Source organism: Dicentrarchus labrax, unplaced genomic scaffold, assembly GCF_905237075.1.
Source record: "Dicentrarchus labrax unplaced genomic scaffold, dlabrax2021, whole genome shotgun sequence".
Lineage (NCBI taxonomy): Eukaryota > Metazoa > Chordata > Actinopteri > Moronidae > Dicentrarchus > Dicentrarchus labrax.
The window spans coordinates 10,075,369-10,096,201 of NW_026136718.1; the positions used below are offsets into that span (position 1 = coordinate 10,075,369).

At 42.1% G+C, this 20,833-nt stretch overlaps 1 protein-coding gene across 5 annotated transcripts; it reads right to left on the bottom strand.

Moving 5' to 3' along the window:
* Positions 1–144: 144 nt before the first annotated feature.
* crb1 (crumbs cell polarity complex component 1) lies at positions 145–20,416 on the bottom strand. Of its 5 annotated transcripts, XR_007880606.1 has the most exons (16): positions 20,159–20,416; positions 16,706–16,942; positions 15,811–16,006; positions 15,525–15,664; positions 15,073–15,255; positions 12,303–13,268; positions 10,644–11,194; positions 10,290–10,455; positions 8,054–8,999; positions 7,330–7,374; positions 6,516–6,638; positions 5,966–6,092; positions 2,760–3,299; positions 2,415–2,461; positions 1,723–1,982; positions 1,505–1,598 (listed from the first exon to the last, which is right to left on the bottom strand). XR_007880606.1 is itself a non-coding variant. In XM_051377373.1 (13 exons), exons 1-13 carry the CDS (start codon positions 20,232–20,234, stop codon positions 1,380–1,382), a joined length of 3,975 nt encoding a protein of 1,324 aa, XP_051233333.1. In that variant the 5' UTR covers positions 20,235–20,414; the 3' UTR covers positions 145–1,379. The 5 variants fall into 5 exon arrangements, 1 of the variants encoding a protein (XP_051233333.1); XR_007880607.1 differs by lacking the exon at positions 2,415–2,461; XR_007880608.1 differs by lacking the exons at positions 1,723–1,982; positions 2,415–2,461 and having other exon boundaries at positions 1,508–1,598.
* Between the last annotated feature and the right edge of the window lie 417 nt (positions 20,417–20,833).

Genomic DNA, 20,833 nt, shown 5'->3' on the forward strand with positions numbered 1-20,833 from the left:
TATAGTGTAGTGTTGTGTGTATGTGAGAGAGAATATCAGTCGGCATTGGCTTATTGATTTACCTAACACTAAAGTCCAAATTCTTTCTTACAGTAGCATCACATTGTTCCTAAATAAACCTGCAATATTTTGTTGACAAAAAAGTTAACACAAATAAATCACTTTAATGAACCAGCACATTCTCTATGTACAATTGCTAACAAGTGAAGGTAGCAATAAAGTTCACAGCAATAAACAAAAAACAAAATCATCATCACAGTATATACACTTGAAATTACACCACATTCAATAGACAGTTCTTGTTTCTAACAGCATATAAGTCAACTTAGAAGAAACTAAAACTATTCTTTACTAGTGCAACTTGAAACCTGACTCTTAGAGGACATTATTCTGTCAGTAAGGAGCTACAGTATGGAAAGTCCAGTGGGAATGTTCACTGAAAATGAAAAATAAATCAATACTTGCAGCAACACTCAACGTGTAGACAACACACAAAGAATTTGAAAGGCATTTTCCTGTAATAAATACAATTAAATTGCTGAAACTCCATTCTTCAGCAATTGAAATGATGAGTCTTATTGTCAACAAATCCCATTAAAAGATAAAAACAACAACAATGAATTGATCCTGTTATAAGTATTGTCTGTGAATCCAAAACTGACACTTGACTTGACATGTTTCTACCCTACAATGATTCTGGTTTATTTGAAACAATCCCACAAACACTGCTGCTGTAAATACTTACCAAATGTGTACTAATCCACCTCTGAAAATAGTCCCCAATAAATGCACTACATACTGCTGTTTGAGTCATGTTTGCTAAAAACTACACTGCCCTGCTGTTTCAGGAAACGACTGAGCTTTGTACGGATTTATCTGTTTCCAGATGATGCTTTAAGACAATGTGTCCCAAATACTGATCAGTTTTACTACTTACTGATTGCTCACTGGTCCATCAATCCTAATAATATGGATCAGACACAAAGATGTGACAGACTCGATACATTCTGAACTCAAATCTTTTAAATTTAGACGGATGCACTGCTGGATGCTGAAGCCAGGTGCAAAACATTGCAGGAAGATGGATGGAGCACTGGGATATGCAATTATACAAAAAGGGTGTCACAAGAGCTCATACAGCATGTGCATATGCAAATGAAAAGCGACAGCTGTAATTTAAAGCGGAGCTACTGTGAGGGGAAGACTGTGTTTACATGCAGGCTGCAGATATTCTTCTACAGAGTTCAGCAGTCTCTTCACTCACAATGCTTCAGTCCAAGTTATGTATCTGTTATCAGGCGTATTTCTGGCATTCGCTCCTTTATTGCTACAATAACAACATCCCCCTCCTGCATGTAAACACAGTGTCCGCCTGCATCTCATATAAGTCTCTCCATAGGTGGCGGCTGGGTGATACTCCACATCTCAACCCGTGATCCCTCCTTCTCCTGTCGGCTGGGACTGTAGGTGCCATGTGTGGCGCGCCGATTTAGCGCCACCACCAGGCCGACGGAGGTGAGGATGAGAACCAGCAGCAGGATAACCGACACCAGACTGACGGACAGCAAAAGGTCAGAGGTCAAACCCTCAGCGGTCAACTGTGGGAAAAAGAGACAGAATCAGATAATAGAAGCTTAGTGGACATGTGATGGTTTAAAAAAGCTCGTACACTGGATACGTTGTTTATTTCTGTCCCTCTCACACACTGTTTCTCTCACTCACACACACTTCTCCTCTCCTCACTACACCAGGCGCTCAACACGCGCTGCCAAAGTGCTGATGGATGTGTTTCCCAGCTCAGCAGGTGGGTTGCGACCACCAGGAGCCTCAAGTTGCCGTGGACTGAAACCTCCCTCCGTCTGCCGCCTCTCTCGCAGTTTGGCTACGGCCAGCGCCAGCCCCAGCGTCACCACTATCGCCAAGCCAACCAGACACGGTGCCAGCACGGCAGCCACCCGCGAGCTGTATGGAGCACGCTCCGTCTGTGGAGGATCACACACACACACACACACACACACACACACACACACACACGCAAGATTCTGCCTGATGATCCCATTTGCACATACACAGCAAACACCACCAGAAACACCAAAAACAGCTCATGCAGCCACACACACGATTCTTTTCTAACAGGAAGAAAACCTGCTTTACATTAAGTGTCTGAAAGCGTTTTAATGACTAATGAAACCTGTTAAGATTCATTTCCTTTCTTACAACCCTGTGGCCCTTTGATCATCACACACCAAACACACACAAGCGGCTTCACTACCAACCAGAAACACAATTACCCTTCATGCAAACACATAGATTTATGACCTCACATGTCAAACCCAGTGAATCAAGGCAAATCAAAGCTTCCAGTGCAGCAGGTGAATGATTGTTCATTAACCAGCAGCTGAAGATGCACTTACATCAGTAGTTCTTGTTGCCGTGATTGTCGTGACACTCTGAGTGGCTGCTACAACAGCACAACAGCTGTAAGTATCATTCCATTACACTTAAAATTTTGGCTGACACTTCTTCATAACTAAAGCCTCTTACTGAACTTGTCAGGTTACAGAAGACTATGAAAAAAAAATCTCAGAAGTCAGCAAACTTTGCACTGAGCAATCAACAGGGAAACATAATTCTAATAAAAATACAACCATCCATATCCTGAGGCAAAAAATAACTTATGCACTCATGCTCGACGCTGTAGACATTACACTTTCTTTCCCTCGCTACAGGTTCTTTGTTGACTCCTGGAAAGTGCTTACCTGTCACTGCAGCACAGTTGGCTGTCATAGCGAGTGTGACACAAGCGAGCCGGAGCAGCCTGCAGCCAGGACCCGCCATCAGTCACCGACTGCCACACACACAGACACAGAGATGTCTAACTAACCAGTCTCTAAGGTACACAGCAAGGCCACCCTGAAGCCTCAGCAGAGCAGCTACACACAGAGAGACAGCAGCAATGCTTCCCTGCTGTCAGCACTATCAACCTGCTCTGTGTGTATGTATGTGTGTGTGTGTGTGTGTGTGTGTGTGTGTGTGTGTGTGTGTGTGTGTGTGTGTGTGTGTGTGTGGTGCCTGCCAGATAAGCTGCCCTCATACGTTTCTGTGAAGCAGACCGAACTTCTGTGAATGCCACCAGCTCTCTGCTGAAACTGCACTTCAGCGCCAGATGCTGTTTTTTCGCTGGCGAAGCACATTTCTCCCTCTCTGCTTCTCTCGCTCTCAAAGGATGGCCACATCAGTGCCGACACTGAAAAACTGCTTCCCATTTCCTCCCCCTCTCTCCTCACCATTATGGCTACCTGTGCTTGCAAAGGACACACACACACACACACACACACACACACACACACGTACACACAGACTTGAAAAATACGAGATGGAAGGGAGGAGGTAGCTTTACAAGAGAGGAGTGCTACTGCATATTGACTACATGGGCAAAAGTATGTGGACACCCAATTGTGATTGTTGAACATTTCAATCAAAAAGTGTAAATCTGCTCCCGTAACAGACTCCACTCTTCTGGGAAGGCTTTCTACAAGATGTTGGAACATGGCTGCAGGGATTTGTTCCCAGTTTTGGGTCTCTTATAACAACAGTCAGAAGATTAAAATGGAGGGATGTAAATTTGTCTGCCCATTTTGGAAAAGAGTCACCAAGAACATGCGTATAGGTGGACCAAACAGAATTGCCCAATATATAGATAAAAGTGATAAAGATAGAAGCTGTAACAGCCACATTAATCTCATCCTCAGATTACCGAAAAGTACATCTTCTCCAGATATTTAAAAATAGATGGAGAGTATGTTAGAAATATATGAACACGTTTGCGAGAGTCACTCATAAAAATGAGAGGAGGTCACGCATTGCTGGGACACTATGATGTTGTGTTACCATGGCTGTATTCATTGTCAAAAGACGTGTATTGTAAAACGAAGATTAAAAGATCCCTACCTAATGTTCTTCCAAAATCTACAGCCCTTGTTCAGTGCCCCCATTTAAAAAAAAAAAAACACAGCAAAAATGCCCCCTTTGATGCCCCTATGTCAGATAAAACATGATAAAGTGCTCTCTAGGCGGCTACTCCTAACCCTGAATAAGCTATTTCACCATAAATGCATCACAACTTTCCGCACACTGGTGGCATGCCCCTCAAACAGCCTGAGTCCGCCACTATGGACAGAGGTGTGCAAATACTGTAGCACTGTACCCGTGCTCTGTGTGTGTGTGTGTGTGTGTGTGTGTGTGTGTGTGTGTGTGTGTGTGTGTGTGTGTGTGTGTGTGTGTGATAATGTGTGTCTATGAACTTGGGCTTTTCTGGGATTTACTCACACTACATCTTGTTAAGAAAGATTAAGTGTCTATGTTTGGTGTCACAGTAGCCAGCCACCTGACATGGGCATGTCTGCTCCTTTACTCACAAAGACACACCGATGCACAGTTAGGAAATCAATGAAAGGATTTGTACTGCGGTAAACCTTCAGCTGCACTTTGTCTGGAGGAGAGAATGGAGAAAGGAAATTGGAAAGGAAACCAAATGTGTGGTGATGAAAGAGGAAAATTAGTTGAGAGAGATGAAAAGAGGACAGAAGACAGACAAAGGCTGATAAGATTTATTTTATTTGACAAGAACAAAGACAGAGATTGGATTTATATTGAGACAGGACAGAATATGATGAAGAAAAAGACGTTATGGTCATACATGGATGATCCAGCATGATGTCTAAAGACTAAAAGACAGACATAAACACAGTAGTTTCACGAGGAACACACAAGTGCAATGATTCTGAGAGTTACGATATGCTGACCACAACAGCATGGTGGGTGTTGATAGGTAACGTTCAAGTAGAGCTGCAAAGAATTTAGGCTTAAAATATCTTTTTGCCTCACCCAGGAAGGTTTAGAGACAGAAACGTCTTCTTTGGTACAAAACAGCACACAGCAGTCAGTCAGTCAGTGAGCACAGTGCTCTGAACGCACATCAAGAACAAAGGGAGACATCTTGTCGTCTTCTAGCCCCTCTAGGCGCCTTTGTAACTACAACACTGTTTTTGATAGTTCACACGTTCATCCGTATGAGCTCCCAAAATCCAGTTCAGACAAGACTGACAGGATATCTTCAGTGAGAGACATTATAAATAACAAATATTTTATAATGTTCTTCACTGCATCAAAAAGTGCTTTACTGAATGTAGACTACCCTTCCCTTTAGACCACAGTGACTATCCTATGCAGTTTTGTGCTGAAACGATTATTAGATTCATCACTTAGTCAGTTTCAGATTGATTCATATTGAAATTCTTTAAGTTGTAATGGTTGATCAAAACAAGCAGTTTGAAGTTTTGAAGCAGGTTATTTTTGAACATTTTGTCACATTATATAGATTAAAGGATTCGTCAGATAATCAAAACGGTAATCAGCAGATTAATCAGTAACAAAGATGATCTTGAGTTGCAGCACTAAACCTTCTGTGCTGGTTTTGTGAGACATTATTGCATCTGTGATATATGGCTATTTAAATAAATAAATGTAGTTAAACAAAATAAATAACTATATTAAATAAGGTGCTTCTGATTACCAAAGTATCATTTAAGGCACAGAAACAGCTCTGTGGTACCATTAACCTGACGTCAAACTAGAGAAAACCCTAATGTGTGCTGTGTGCTGTAATAAATGCCTGATCCCCTTCGCTTTGTATGGTAAACCACTGGTCCTTCTCATTTTTTATGATCAATCACCCATACACATGCACCGACAAACGTGCAAACCCCACTCTGCACTCTCTTTCTCAAACAGTCCCAAAGACAAGAGCACGCACACATTTCACATTTCACATGTCACATGTTCACATGTCTAGGCCCCCCCAGTCTATTTCTGGCTCATCGTCCAGCCTGAGGATGAGATATGAGAGCAGCTGGAAGAGGTTCTGCCAAAGCAGCATGGCCACATAAAAGTAAATGTCGCTTACGTCCGTCTGGCACGTGTCTCCGGCGTAGCTCATGTCGCACATGCAGACAAATCTATTGACGAGGTTGCGACAGTAGCCTCCGTTCAGACAGGGGTTGGACTTGCACTCGTCCACCTCCTGTTCACACCTGCAGACACAGAATCACAGTTTAATCAGAGACGCTTACTATCAAGGAGGTGACCACAAAGAATGCCCCTTTTAATACATAAACACAAAATTTTAGTCAATAATTAAAAATAATATAGCACATGGAGGAGGAGGTTCGGCTGGTGGAGGGAGCTGCTGTACAAAACAGCTTTGGTATAAGTGTAGCAAGAAATCGTGAGGTGTCAGGATATAATGGCCATGTTGTGCATCTGCATGAATTTGATTGGACGTTACTCAGCTGATAGCTGGTGAATGAGCCAGTGATTGTGTAGCATGAATGATTCAGCTGATGCCAATCAGCTAATGAAAGTGTGACTGAATTGATTCTATGCTCTGTTGATTAATCAGGGGATGATTTGTCTTTATATCTCATATCTCTTATTCAAGTCTTTTCCTTTCCTACCGGTGTCCAGTGAAGCCTGATGGACAGTCACAAGACAGCTCTCGGTCAGTGCAATTTCCTCCATTGAAGCAGGTGTAGTTTCTAGTGTCATCACCGCACACTGAAACAGGCAGCTTAGGCCTCCTGGAAGAAGACAGTAAGACATGTAAGAAAGTAAATACACGTGTTGCTTATGTTTTAGTATCAGAGGTCTTGGGGTATTCAGAAGGGCATGTGCAGCAGAGTTTGACATCTTTGTGTCTGCCGGAAGCAGAAGACATAGTCGTGCAGGAGCAGTACTGTTCAGCTTCCCGCTGCTCCCCACAGCGGAGACAAAGAGGCTTAGGAGGGGGACAGGATAATAAGATTAAAGACCTCTGGCAACTACTCACCAGCAGGATGTGAAATCACATGTACAGGAATTAAAAAGGTAGCCATTTCTCTTTGGCCTCTATAACCTTCTATTTGCCTGAAGCACAGCAGCTCTGTTCCAAAATATTATGTATCTGTTGGCAACTTTAAATTCATCCCTCAGTGGTTACAAAACACAGGATTTTCTATTTTGTAAAGGGTACAATTTTGGTTGATGAAGTTTTAATTTAGATGCCGGGAATTATTTTGAAGTACAGCTGTCACTCATTTGAAACCGTGGGTATCTCAGTGCAAGACAAACAATGTCACAGGCAGCGTTAATATTAGCTTTGCTTGGCATTTTGTTGCACGCATTTGAACAAAAAAACAGGAAACATCGTACATGACATTTGAGAGACAAATATCTAACAGGAAACAAATAGCGAACACCTGAGAAAAAGGAAAAAAAACCAGAGCAACTTACACATTTCTGGTAGAAATGTACCACGGAATTTCTTCAATGCCTTCACTGGAGAGGAACAGAAAGAAAGACGGGGAAGGGGGGTAGAAAGAGACACAAACAAGAGACACAAACAAAAAGAAGTCATTTTGATGAAAACTTTGCAGCGTAGATGTTCCCAGTAAAGGGAGATGTGCAGCTTGTCTGGTGTCTTGCTTAGCGAGACACTTGCAAAGGTTTTCCTTGTGCAAAATAGGCAAAATGCAAGAGGCTGTGTGTTTACAGGATAAATGGTTGGAGGCGTTCCCCTGCTGGTTCTCCGAGGCAAACGGTAGATGACAAGGGAAAGAAACTGGCGCTGAACCAGAGAGCCTTGTGTAGTGAAACACCACAGCAGACTGAGGCCTTTTCTGGCTGACACTAGAATAGAAATGCAGCTTCTGAGACGCTTGCTGCAGGCGTGGTTGAAATGCTGAACAGAGGCAGAGATGTGGAGACATTTACAGTGAAGGATTTTGTTTGTGTTTGTGCAGTCCCTTGTTTATGCAATTTGGAGCTATTTATTTGTGTATTTTGTGTTCACTAACTAACTGAGCTCTTAAAACTGTTCATTGATGTACAAAGTCATCTTCAGTGCATGAAATATTTATACTGGGATTGTTTTGTTTCCTCCCCCACTAGAAAGTGACTGTTTTATGCTATTTTATTGTCCTGCTTTTCTGTTTATCCAACAAACACATCGACTTACTTGCAGAGGGGTCCAGTGTAGTTCTCAGTGCAGAGGCAGGCGTACCTGTCCGGCCCGTGCAGACAGGTGCCCCCATGGGCACACAGGTGGTTTTCACACACATCCACCTCCTCATCACAGTCGATACCTGCGTAGCCAAACTCACAGGTGCACTGGTAGGTCAGCCCGTTCACGCTGCAGTTGCCGTGAACACATGGACTGGAAGCGCAGGTGTCAGTGAAGAAGTCGCAGCGTCTTCCGGCCCAGCCCTGGACACAGCTGCAGTTGTAGGTGTTGAAGAGGTCTTGGCACTCCCCTCCATTCAGGCAGGGGTTGGGTTCACACATGGGGGCCCCACCGCAGCCAAGGAGCGGAGTATGCAGTGATGTCTGGATGAACTGCTCCTCCTGTAGGCGTGGGAGGTTCACATCAGAGGAACTGAGGTAAGGCAGGGCAATGCCACCCAGCTCTACTGTGCCAAGGCAACCAGCCAGGGACCACCCAGCATCAGGGGCCAGGCCCCCTAAGAAGATGTCCACCCCCTGCCTGAGGAAGTCCAGATTGCCTCCTTGGCGCATGGAAGTGCTGGCTTCCTCTATTTCTTCATCCAGCACCAGAGTCCACCGGGAGGTTTGTGCCCATGGCGCTGACATGAACAGGTGGACGCTGTGCCACTCACCATCACTAACACTCGTCCTGCTGCTGAGACTGACTGTAGACACACCCTGCTCTCCCTCCTGCTCCTCGGCTCTGTCCTCTTCAGTGGTGCTTTGAAGCTCCATGAAGAGGAACCCATCCTGGACAGAGAGTGTGATGAATGCTGAGTCCTTCTCTGCGTGGAGTATAGCTGCATTATGCTTTCGTGTACGTAGGTTTAGTGAGAGGTTAGTTAGATTGCGGGATATGTGGCCGTTTCCCCGGTAGGACAACACAGTGCTCTCATTCAGGAAGGTTGCATTGGAGTAGCCTGGGAGATTAGAGAAAATATCTGTTGTGTATATTTGTTAACACATGTACACACTCACTTTGTCGCACCATTAAAGCTCCTTCGTCAGTTGGCTTCTCATTTTTGATTACCGGTATGTAGCAGAATACAAGAAGGGCGTTAGGCAGTAGCACTGACTTCTAATTCAAAGATTACAAAAACAACAGGCAGTACTACAGCATGGCTTCTACCTGTTTGATAACACTACAATCCTTTTTAGGTAACTGGATGAGGTAATTTATTGGAAATACCCATAAGGAGCAGGTATCCTCAATGAGTTAATCACTGAACATGGGGTTGCGCACCCGACAGAAGGGCAACACGGCAAATTCAACACTAATCCCAGCAAAAAAAGGATAAGCTGGTTTCAGGCCAATCCTGCTTTACGGAGCACATGCAGTATACTGTTGACGGATTGAGGCAAGCATGTTACATAGTGGTCCAAAAACAAGGTTAAAGATTGGGTAATGTATATACATACCCGTGACTCTAAGAGGTAAACAATTCCATACGGGTTTAAGGGAGTTTATGTAACTAACAAATGATGTCAAGGAGATGAAGGCAACAAACTTTACCACTAATGACATGGGACCATATACTGTCAATGCATGGGACAAAAGTGAGCTCACTGTAAGGGTGCTTGTGGGAAACCCAACCTTACTGATGCTGTTAAGTATTAGCATGCAGTTGGAAAAATATCTAAAATCAATCAATCAAATGGGTTAAAAATGTACCTGACCATTTAAATTGAAGTAGTGTAATTTAATTTAAATGTAACTACCAATGTAACGTTCAGATTACATTACATGATTTACTTGAGATTAAGTAACGATTACATGTAATTACTCCATGGTCAGGTAAAATGCGACTACTAGACCATTTTCTAAACTAAAGGTCTCTCATAACCAAAGTAGACTTGAAATTGAGTCTGACCTCCTAAAGACTTGCCTTAAGGCTTGAAACATTGAAGAGACAGATTTTGAACTGGTAAACTCTAAGGTTTCAGGTAAACTATTAGGTCTATGCACTGAAAGGACTTGGTCTCAGCTATGAAAAAGGATATATAGTAACACATTTAAAAGGGAGGTGATCAAATGCTGTGTTGTTTTAATGCTATTGTTGGTCTGAATGTGGCCTTGACGTGGACTTGCAGCTTGATCTTCAATTTGCCATCGAAGATTTGAGTCTTTACTTGGACTTCAAATGGGACGAGACTCAAACAACTTAAAAACATCTCTGCTTGGAACTGGTGAAATCATGGATGCCACTTACATTCATATCCCTGGTTCAGCATTCTGCACTCTGTGTCTGTAGGGCAAGGTGACAGTTCACACCACCTGACCTCTTCACAGCGCCGCCCTGCTGTCTTGGGAGGGCAGGTGCAAGTAAAGTCATCCCACATGGAGTAGCACATGCCTCCATTTAGACAAGGGTTCCTCTGAGGATGAGAAATTGATACAGGGACTTACTTTTACCAAATGCTACATAATGTCAGATTTTTCTTTTCTAAATATGAAACGTATACTGGTCAGAGGTCTCATTATAAGCTTTTTATTTTAGGAAAATAAAAACATTAATTAACAAATATCAATGAAAGAGAACTTTGTGAAAAAAGCTTTTACTCACACTGCAGGCGTTGTCCCCAGAGCATCCAGCAGTCACATTTTCCATGAGCTCCAGAGGATAAGATGTCACTGAGGCGTCCAACCCAAAGAACAGCAGCCTCCTGTCATTGATCCTCAGGTCCTGGATACAGCCTTTAAAATATCCACCAAACATTGAAGTCCTCCTACTCTCCAACAGACCTCCCACATGCACGGTATCTCCTGCTTGGACACTGACTGTTGTGACTTCCACATCACCCTGTTTCTGAGCTGCTATGTACAGTGTCATACGGTCCTTCACCATCTCTACACTCACAAAGTGAACTTCTCCATCATCAATCGCACTCTCCGCCTTCAGGCTGTCGTAGTTATTGAGCTGAACCGTGACCTTGCCGTCCTCCAGCCACATGTGCAGGTACTGGCTGCTGCTGTTGGCAAGCGCCAGGAGGAGTCCATTTTGCCTCCGTGTACGCAGGAAGAGCGAGATGTAGAGGTCATGACCCAGATCATCTGTGACAGTGAACGTTGCATAACTCTGAGAGTCCTCGCTCCCAAAGCGTGCAGTCACATGTTCTGCAAAAAGGGGAAAAAAGTGAACAAGATGAGACAATTAAATGTTGGCCGCATTGTATTGACCAAAAGTCATACAGAGAGCTGGAGTGCATGTAAGCTAATGTCAGTAGTCACAAAGTACAAAAACAGCTTACACTCCAAAATCTATCAGACTTCTTTTTAATAGTATTTATTCAATTTTAGCTTCACCACAGGGATGTAAAATGATTTTCTTTTCATCTGTGCTTAGCACTAAAACTAAACATTTACTACGTTTTTGCAGAATTAACTAAATAGAGGAAAAGAGATTCAAGCAGTTTATGTTGAGGTCCCCAGACGAAATTTAAGCAGCCACCAGCCCTCATGTTCTGTATGTTGTGTTCACTGTCAGCACTTTCCACTGTGGGTTTGTCATCTTATAAGGCATGCAGGACATTGAGAACACACAAAGGACATACAGTGTATGAAAGGCCTTAAAGCTCTCAACGTGTATGTGTGTTCATATGTCGAGTCTATGCCTTTGTGTGTGAGTTAATGTGTGCACCAATATCCAATCAGAATCTCTTTTCAGTAATCTGCTTTGATAGACTCAAGAGGCTATAAATATTCTTGGTGGAAAATCAAAACTATTCAATATTTTTAGTGAGTGGAAAATTCAAACTACAACTTTTTCACTTGATTTATCATTTAGTTTCTGATGTATTTATCACAGTATTCAATAGTCTACTGAATGGTGTGACATTTGCTTGCATGTTCTGTGTATTTCCAAAATAGAATCCCTTATAACCTTAATCCAGTGCGTCAGATAAGAGGATCTGTGCCTCTGTCCTTTACTGTGGCTTTTGATTCTCCCCATCTCTCCTTCCTTATCTTCTGTTACACATCAACAAAGGGTGTTGTGTAATTACCTACTTAAGAAATTTGGTGAGAACGACCTAGTTCTCTCCTTCGATCTCAATTAATCAGGTTAGCTTAAAGCTTAATGTCTGGTTATGGTGATTAGATATCCAAAGTTTGATTCGTTTCCAAGTTTGATAAGAGTAGTAGACTTTTTACACTGTGTTGCTGTTATTTGACTGTCTTATTTCTCCACCTGTTGGAACCTATTAGTTCACAGCTGTAAACATACCCTCCTCACAGTCCTGCCCCTCATAAGGCCTTGGACATCGGCACTGGTAGCTCTGCCACAGGTTGACACACTGTCCTCTGTTTTGGCAAGGCACATCCAGGCAGCGGTCCCTGTGGCTGCAGCCAGGGGACACATTAACAGCAGAGTCGCTCAGCCATTCCTCAGGGACGACCAGCTGCCAGTCCACAAACACATCACGCATACAGCCAATGAATGCTGGAAGTGGAGAGTCCTCACGGGGGCTATTTGAGTCCTGAAGCACTCCTCCAATGAAAGTGTTCTGAGGAGGGGACGCCAGCCCAGCCACGGTGCTTTGAATCTGGGCCACCTCGTGGCATGACTGGCTCCCACAGCTCCCAGCATCATCTAAGAGTTTCAGACTGAGCACCCAGTTTCCAAGCATAGCCTCCACAGAATGCCACTCTCCATCTGTGACATTGTGTGGAAGCTCCAGGACCTGGCTGGGGCTTTCAGCTTCGGCATCAGGCGAGGCCTCCTTCCTCAGTGTGAGGCGAAGCTTCCCTTCGTCCAGCTCCAGGCTCAGCAGCAGCCCCCTGCTGTTCCGCTGGAACAGCACCGCTCTGGCCAGATCAGTCTTGAAGCTGAGGGTGATGTTGCAGGACACCTCCGCATCTACCAGGGGACTCTGCAGCAGCAGGTAGCCTCTGCGTTCAAAGGAGAAGGTGGTGGGGGTCTTACAGAGGGGTCCTGTGTACCCAGGCGAGCAGGAACAGGTGTATCCGTGAGTCCCATCCAACAGGAAAGGAGAGCAGGAGCCCTGGTTCTGGCATTCATGTCCTTCACAGCCCACTAGCCTCAAATCACAATTTACACCTCCATAGAGGAAGCCATTACGACTCTGCTTGAGGCAGTGGCAAATATAGCCTCCAACACGACTCTCACACCTGCCGTCATTCTGGCAGGGACTGGGGTCACACTGGTTTATCACCTCCTGGCAGAGGGAACCTGTTTGCAGAAGAATACAATAAAATCACGTAACTCATATTTTTCTAGCCAGAGTAGACAGAAACTCTCTTAAATGTTGTTTCTACTGTAATTAAAACATGATTGCAGGTGTAAATTATGTATTGTGGCCTGATCTGAATTATTCTGCTAAGGGAAGAGGGAATTATTGTCATTATAACTTGTTCAGTGGTCTTGTAAGCAATAGATGTCTCTGCTGCTATTTGTTTACTACAAACAATTCATACACTTGTACTTGGTTATTATGTGGGCATGTTACATAATGATGGCAAGCAATGAAAACATTGGACATTTTCTCCCATTTTCCTCCATAGTGAGTCAAAGCTTGTTTTTATGTGTCCAAGTTAGCTACAAACTGTGAAGTATGAATCAAAGTTCTCTATGCAGGCAGTGTGTTTTACTCTCTACAACATTGTTTGTCTATTTGTATTTGTCTCCAGAAATTTTTGTTCGTACTGTTTGTGTTGTTATGCTATAGATGTTATTAACATTTGAAATTTGTACTGTAGACAAATCTAAAATGAATGCAATGAGTAGGTATTTTGTCATATGGAGCAAAATAATTACGATTTATTACTTAGTATTACATTTTCTTACGGTTTAGTACAACACAGCACACTGTATAAAATACTGTAACAACAGGTGGATTTTTTCTTCAATGCACTATTATCATTATTATTATTATTATTATTATTATTATTATTATTATTATTATTATTATTATTATGTGTTTTATATTGGTAGGAAGAAAAGATAAAAGAACACAGGAATGAAATACCCATTATGTAATACCTTTACTAAGCATCTACGTATATAAAAATGTCTTCTGATGTTACCTGTTCCAAGCAACAGAATCCCCAAAATCCAGGGTGCAGGTGTCCACATCATGCCGTCACTTTTCCCCCCAGAATAGCCCCAAACTTGTCTAACTGCACCATATTAGTTTGTGTGTGTACAGGCCATCCCAGTGGAGGTCTGCTCCTTGTCTACTTCACCACAATTGCGTAGGGCTGAGTAGCTCCAGTCAGGAGACCGGCAAAGCCAGATCCTGGGGATTAAACTAATGCTATTTGGCCACCTTACTGAGTCAGTGCCACTGCGACTGGCAGAGAGTCAGTTTTTAGAACACAACTCTCAGCAGGCAACGGCTCACAATCTTACCCTCAGTATATTGCTAGATCAAGTCTTGTGTAAACTGGAAAACTAGAATTATCTGCTCTTGTAACTGAAAACTGTAATTTAATGTAACATCCCTGTCACAGTGCAAAGTTTTTTTCTTGACATCAATGCACCAGCAATGCACTATGAATATGTGAATGTTATTATATGGAGCATTATCAATTATATTACCTGCAGACCAAATTTCCAAGACCCAACTACTAATTTAGGTCATTTTAAATTGATTAATTGTGCCGGTTGTTCCTCAGCCTTCTCACTCAAGCATTACATATCTTTAACAGGGAAAAGATCATAGCATTACAATGAAACCCAAATTAAAGCTATGCCATGTAAGTACTGTGTGAGTTTTGCATCTTTCATGTCTTCAAAAATATATATTTTATACTACCACTGGGGGGTGCTAAAATTAGAAAATGTCAAATTCAACAGATAGTGCCTTCTCTCATCTCACTATACTGTTATGATCTCATTATGACACAACATAATTTTGGTTATTTTTGAAGGCATGTCACACTGGACAACACAGGTCCCTACATCCTGCAGAGTGTACTGGAAACGACCTGTGTAAGACATAATGAATTCCACTTGGTTGATCAGAATAAATTACCTGTTGTTCCTCGAGGACAGCTGCAGATGTAGCCTGCAGCATGCTGCTGGTCATAGAGTAAAGGCAGCAGAGGCTCGCTGCCATACATGGCCTGCCACGATCTCTCAATGCAGCGGCCTCCATGCATGCAGGGGTTGCTGCTGCACTCATTGATGTCAATCTCACACTGACGCCCCTCAAACCCTGGAATGAGGAAGCAGATAGTGTTTCTGGTTGGAATAATGTATAGGATTGCAAACATATGATATCCTAGATTAAGTAATAGAGTCAAAGTTCTGATTTTGTTTCTCCCATCATACATTCTTATAAATGTCTGTCTGTATCTCTTCCCTGGTTGCTATATAGTACATGTGTCTCTTGACCTTTCAAACTCCTATTTAAAAACTCCAAAACCTCTCACTCAGAAATGCAGTATTTTCCCTTTTAACTGAGCAAGAAAGTGCTTCATGTACCTGGCCAGCATTCACAGGTGTAGTTACCATGGTTGTCCTCACAGATGGCGCTGTTGAAGCAGGGTTCAGAGTGGCATTGGGGTAGTGGTGTTTCACAGTGTCTGCCAGTGAAGGCTGTGTGAGAGCAGTCACAGCTGTAGCTGGGACAATCAAGGATTCAGAAATCACGTAAATTATTTACATAATTTCCACATTATGTGTACTGTACAAAACATTTTTATTTTCTAAACTTGGCAAGAGCTATGTACGATTTCTTCTTTTCAGCAACTGCTGCTGGGCTACTTACTCATTCACCCCATCTATACACAGAGCCCCATTTTGGCATGGCTGCTCTTGGCACTCATCAATGTTGATTTCGCAGCGGTGTCCTTGGAAACCGGACAGGCAGGTGCAAGTGAAGCCACCAACGTAGTCATGGCAACTGCCACCATTGAGACATGGCTGTGATTGACACTCATCAATCTGGACCTCACAAGTGGCCCCTGTGAACATCAAAGCAGTACAGATGTCAGAAGGCGAGTGGGCCTGCTACATAGACTGAGGGCAGGGGGCAAAAATGAACAAAGCTTTTATGTGTACCGGCTGTGATCATGTTTGGACTGAGCTTTTATCTCACAACAAGGCCTCGGCAGTGGTTTGCAATTCCAAAAACAGTACACTGTGTGCAACATATCTCATAAATGTACCCTTATAGTGATATTACCCTCATGCAATGTGGGAAAAAGAGGATAAGGAATGAAAGTTTAACATGAATGAATACAACTAACAAGACATAGTTTTAAGGCATATGAACCATATGAAGTGTCAAAATACTTTTAGGATTCTTTCAGTGGATTAATTCATTGGGGTTCAGCTAGTTCCTCTATTCTTTATTAAGAAGATTTGAAACATAACACAAGATAAAATAAAGTATAAGTTACAGACATGATGCAAGGCATAAACTTATTATGAAACATTATACCCCAATAAGGGACTGAATGAATCATTACATTATTTCTAGTCGGTTGAGGTTTTTTGTTTTCAGAGTTACCCTTTACTACTCCAGATTTCTTTAAAATAATAACTTGGCCAACAGAGTCACAGATTTGACAGAGCACAGGATGCCATAAGATTTAGTATGACACAGAGAGCTTTGGGAAACATGGAGGACTGGGAGACCCGGCACTGTTATTCCCACTCACCAGTGAACCCAGGAGAACACAGACAGGAGAACCTGCCCACTCTGTCCACACAGGTAGCTCCGTTCTTGCAGGGCTGCGACACACACTCATTCACATCAATCTGACAGTGAGCACCCTGGAACCCCGGCACGCAGAAGCACGAGTAGCCGTCCCCGCGTATTCTGCATATCGCCCTGTTTTGGCACGGGTTTGGAGAACACTGGTCTACTGGTGAGGGCAGCCTGTCAGTGGATGCACCTGTGAGCACATCACATTTTGAAATATTAATATCACAGATTATTCTTGCTTCTGAGGATGTAATAAACCAACAAAACCAGGATATATATTCTTTCTGATAAAAGATATTTGCAATATGTTACTTTTCATATTTCATTGTTTTCTGAGTCTTGAAGCAAAACAAACGTTTTTTTCCAATAAAACTGCATGTGTGACTTATGATAAAATGTACTTTATAACCTCTGGTTGTAAGATTTAGATTAGGAAAGTCTTCATAAACTGGTAAACAGAAAAAACTTTGCACCAATGTGAGTAAACATGCTCTCGTTTACTATTTTAGTCTAATCATGCCTGGCATGAAGCTCTTTTATCTCAATTTATGTTTGATAAAACCCCTCTGTCTAGCAGTTGTCGGCACAAGGACTTCAAATTTAAGGGCCTCTCAAGGCGTCATGGCTGGCTGCCATGGTAACCAATTCCACTGTTTGGCTTAAGCATTCAATCTATTTCCATGGTGACTGCATCCGACCGAACATTTGAGGCATTTACTCCTTTACACTTAATGGTGTGTTTTAATCAGCGGGACATTACTGCCACTCTGCCAGAGTTCTGGCTTTAGGTCTCATTTCAGTCAACACTTGCTATACATACAAATTAGAGGAGAAGCACTTCATTCTCAGGAACAACAATGAAAAGCAATAATTCTTAAACTGTCTATGACCTAATCACTTTGTTTTTTAGCCTAGACTAATAAATATGATGTAGAGAATTGTTCATGTTAACCTCATTCAAGTTAAACTACATTTAATTCAAAAAAATTTTTGCAAAAAAATTTATATACTGTATCATAGCATCAATGCACCATATATTTTTATATTAATACAAATAGGAATGTGTTTTAGGCCCACAATTTCCACACTTTAAAGAAGAATTTGCAACTTTACTTTAAATGCAGACTCCAGGTAATTTAGCTTGTAAAAATAGACGTGTCTGTTAATTGTATCTAGCTTTATAACATTCTGTTGATTTCCAGGAAAGGGCTATTCCAAACCTTAATATATCGTATATATGTTGGAAGTTGGATGTATAAAGAATGGTATTCTCTATCATCTTGACAGCTAATTTCTCAAATCTCAAAAAGCAACTGCATGTTTAGGATAACTTTGTGTCCTTGAACTCCTTAAACCTCCCCCTTTTTTGACATCCAACAACATCCAAACAGTATGACAATATTACATCTGGGTGTTCCAATAATTCACTTTAACTTTACACAAGTTATTTCATATTAACACTAGGAAAATATTCAATCCCATGTTGTAATTGTTTTATTTTTCAAATGACAAGTAAACATTCTGGTCACATATTTTCAAATATCACATACTATCATAACACTGTATATACTATATCTTAGAACTCAAAACAACGTTCTGTAGGTTTGAGCATTTTGTAAAGGTGTACCCACGAGTTGAGATTTTTTTTTTCAGAAAACCAAACATCTCAAGAGCCTCAACCCGATGATGATGCATTGCGTATTTCTTCACTCTTCCTGACTCTCAAATCATACATCATGTCAACCCTGAGATTTGCCTCCCACAGCTCATACACATGCACAAAAACATCAAAGACAAATAGCTACCACTGAGGCATCTCAAAATTGCCATACTCCAGGCAGAACGAATGGGACCAGCTCAGAGGCAATGATCCTGGTAATCCATGGAATGTGCATAAGGAGACACAGAGGCGTGATGCCACAAGGAGGAGGCTTCAAATCAGCGGAACAAGTGTTGCTTCTATTAGATGATAATCAGGCTGAGACAGTTTTCTAAAAGTCTTGAAAGCAATTTATGGATATTGGATGGACGGGAAGATACTTGAAAGCGTGTACGTGTGTTTTGCATGATGGGTACAAGATGGATTCTGCATCATTATGAGGCCAGGGGGCACAAATGTAGCCATAGAGATATTCCAATAATATTCCTCACATATGATAATCGTGCACAGTAATCATGCTTGAAGAGCACAATCAGGCTGAGTGTGGACTATAAAGGAGTGCAATTACACGTGCTGCTCCATCTTCACCAACTCAGGCAACAATCTTATGTCATTGGTGGAGGTCAATCAGTTTCATAGACAGTTGGCAGAGTTCTCCAGGAGCAGCTTATATGTGTCTAGACTTGGACTGGTATGGGCCGAGTGTCCCCGGGGTGTGATGGAGATCATGAGACCATATGCTTATATTACATTGAGGATCAGCTTGTAAATTCAGACCAGATTAGAGGAGCATGTTGTAGCAGTGTTTAATATATATAATGTCTTGAAAAACACAGAGACAGACTTAAAAGCTTGTAACCATGAATAATTGCCTACGAGTATCCAGTGTTTTTTTTCTTTTTAGGAAACTGGGACACGTGGTGTCTGTTTGTAAGATTTGCTCTACTGAATCCTCTTGGTCTTTCAGGCAGGGAGTTCAGAGGATTCAGAGCCATTGCCTGTTGCTTATTTGAGACAAAGCTCCAGCCAACCACACATCCCCTCCCACAGCATGTAAGGCTTTTTTCATATGCAAATTCCTTCTGAGGGTCTTTGTTTGGTCCTATCTGGAGGCCCTCAAATGGCACATGTGGGTCACCTGACATCTCCTCCGGACTGATGCATGTTGCCACTGTATCTGTGTGTTTGTTTCAGTGGTGATAAGAAGATGTGTGATTATTATGTGTTTTGTGTAGACTAGAATATAGTGCCTTCTTCCTTTTGTCACATTACACACACACAACCCCCCAATCCTAACACCCCCTCCTGGGTCACTACGCAGCCCCCCATTGTTAGATCTCTTTTTACCATCTTTCAGTCCTTAGAAAATGTGTAGGCATCATTATAGGCAATGATGTCATCTCACAGTCTTAATTGATATTCCAAGCATGGACTGGGTAAAATGCAAGCCAATTACTAGAGTCAAATTCAAAATACGCACAATTTCTACACTACTCGGCTTCATTTCAAGGTTTAAGGAAACTTTTACAAGAAAAGTGTGAATAAAACAAGCATGTTTTGTATCACCAACTCCAGTTTTGTTGGTGTTGAAATACAAAAAAAGCCCAGTGACCTTACTGTTACAAATGGCACTGATTATTAGTTAACTATAAGAAATATATGATGATGATATAGCCACAGCATGACATTAAACAAGCATTCATTAGAAACTAAACTCATAGCCACGAGGGAAAAGCACTCACTTACCATCTATCACAACCAGTGGTAAGACGAGAAATGTCCATGCAAGTAATTCAAAATTATGATAACGAATTAAATCCATAATCGGGACAGGAAATCATCCTGCTCGTCTGTGTTGAAGTCTTGTCACACACGGATCTCTCTGCTTCTGCTGCTGCTGCCTGTTGCGACTCATCTGTTGTCAACTACAGATCCACTTGATGCTCACTTCTTATCCTGCTGGAGCACCATCAAGAGCCTCCATCACACATGAAGTAAAAGAAGACTGCAGCGTGGCGTTCAGCAGGCTACACACACACACACACACACACACACACACACGCACACGCGCACACACACACACACGCACACACACACACACACACACACACACACACCCTCCCATACAGAGCAGGGCAGTGACGATCTCATGGGAGGTACAGAAATCTCACTGCAAAGACAGAAGGCTAACTGATGTTAAGAAACAACATTTAACTATCACAGCAGTGGACAAAAGAGTAGCCAAATATTATAATTTATATTATATTATATATTAATATTTAAAATGTAGTTAAATGTGTTAAAAGGTGCTTTGGCTACAGCACGTGGCCCTATAGGCCCTATAGGTTACAAGAAAAAACAAAAACAAAACAAAACATACTAAAATCCTAAAAATCACTATGTGATGAAATCATCTTGATA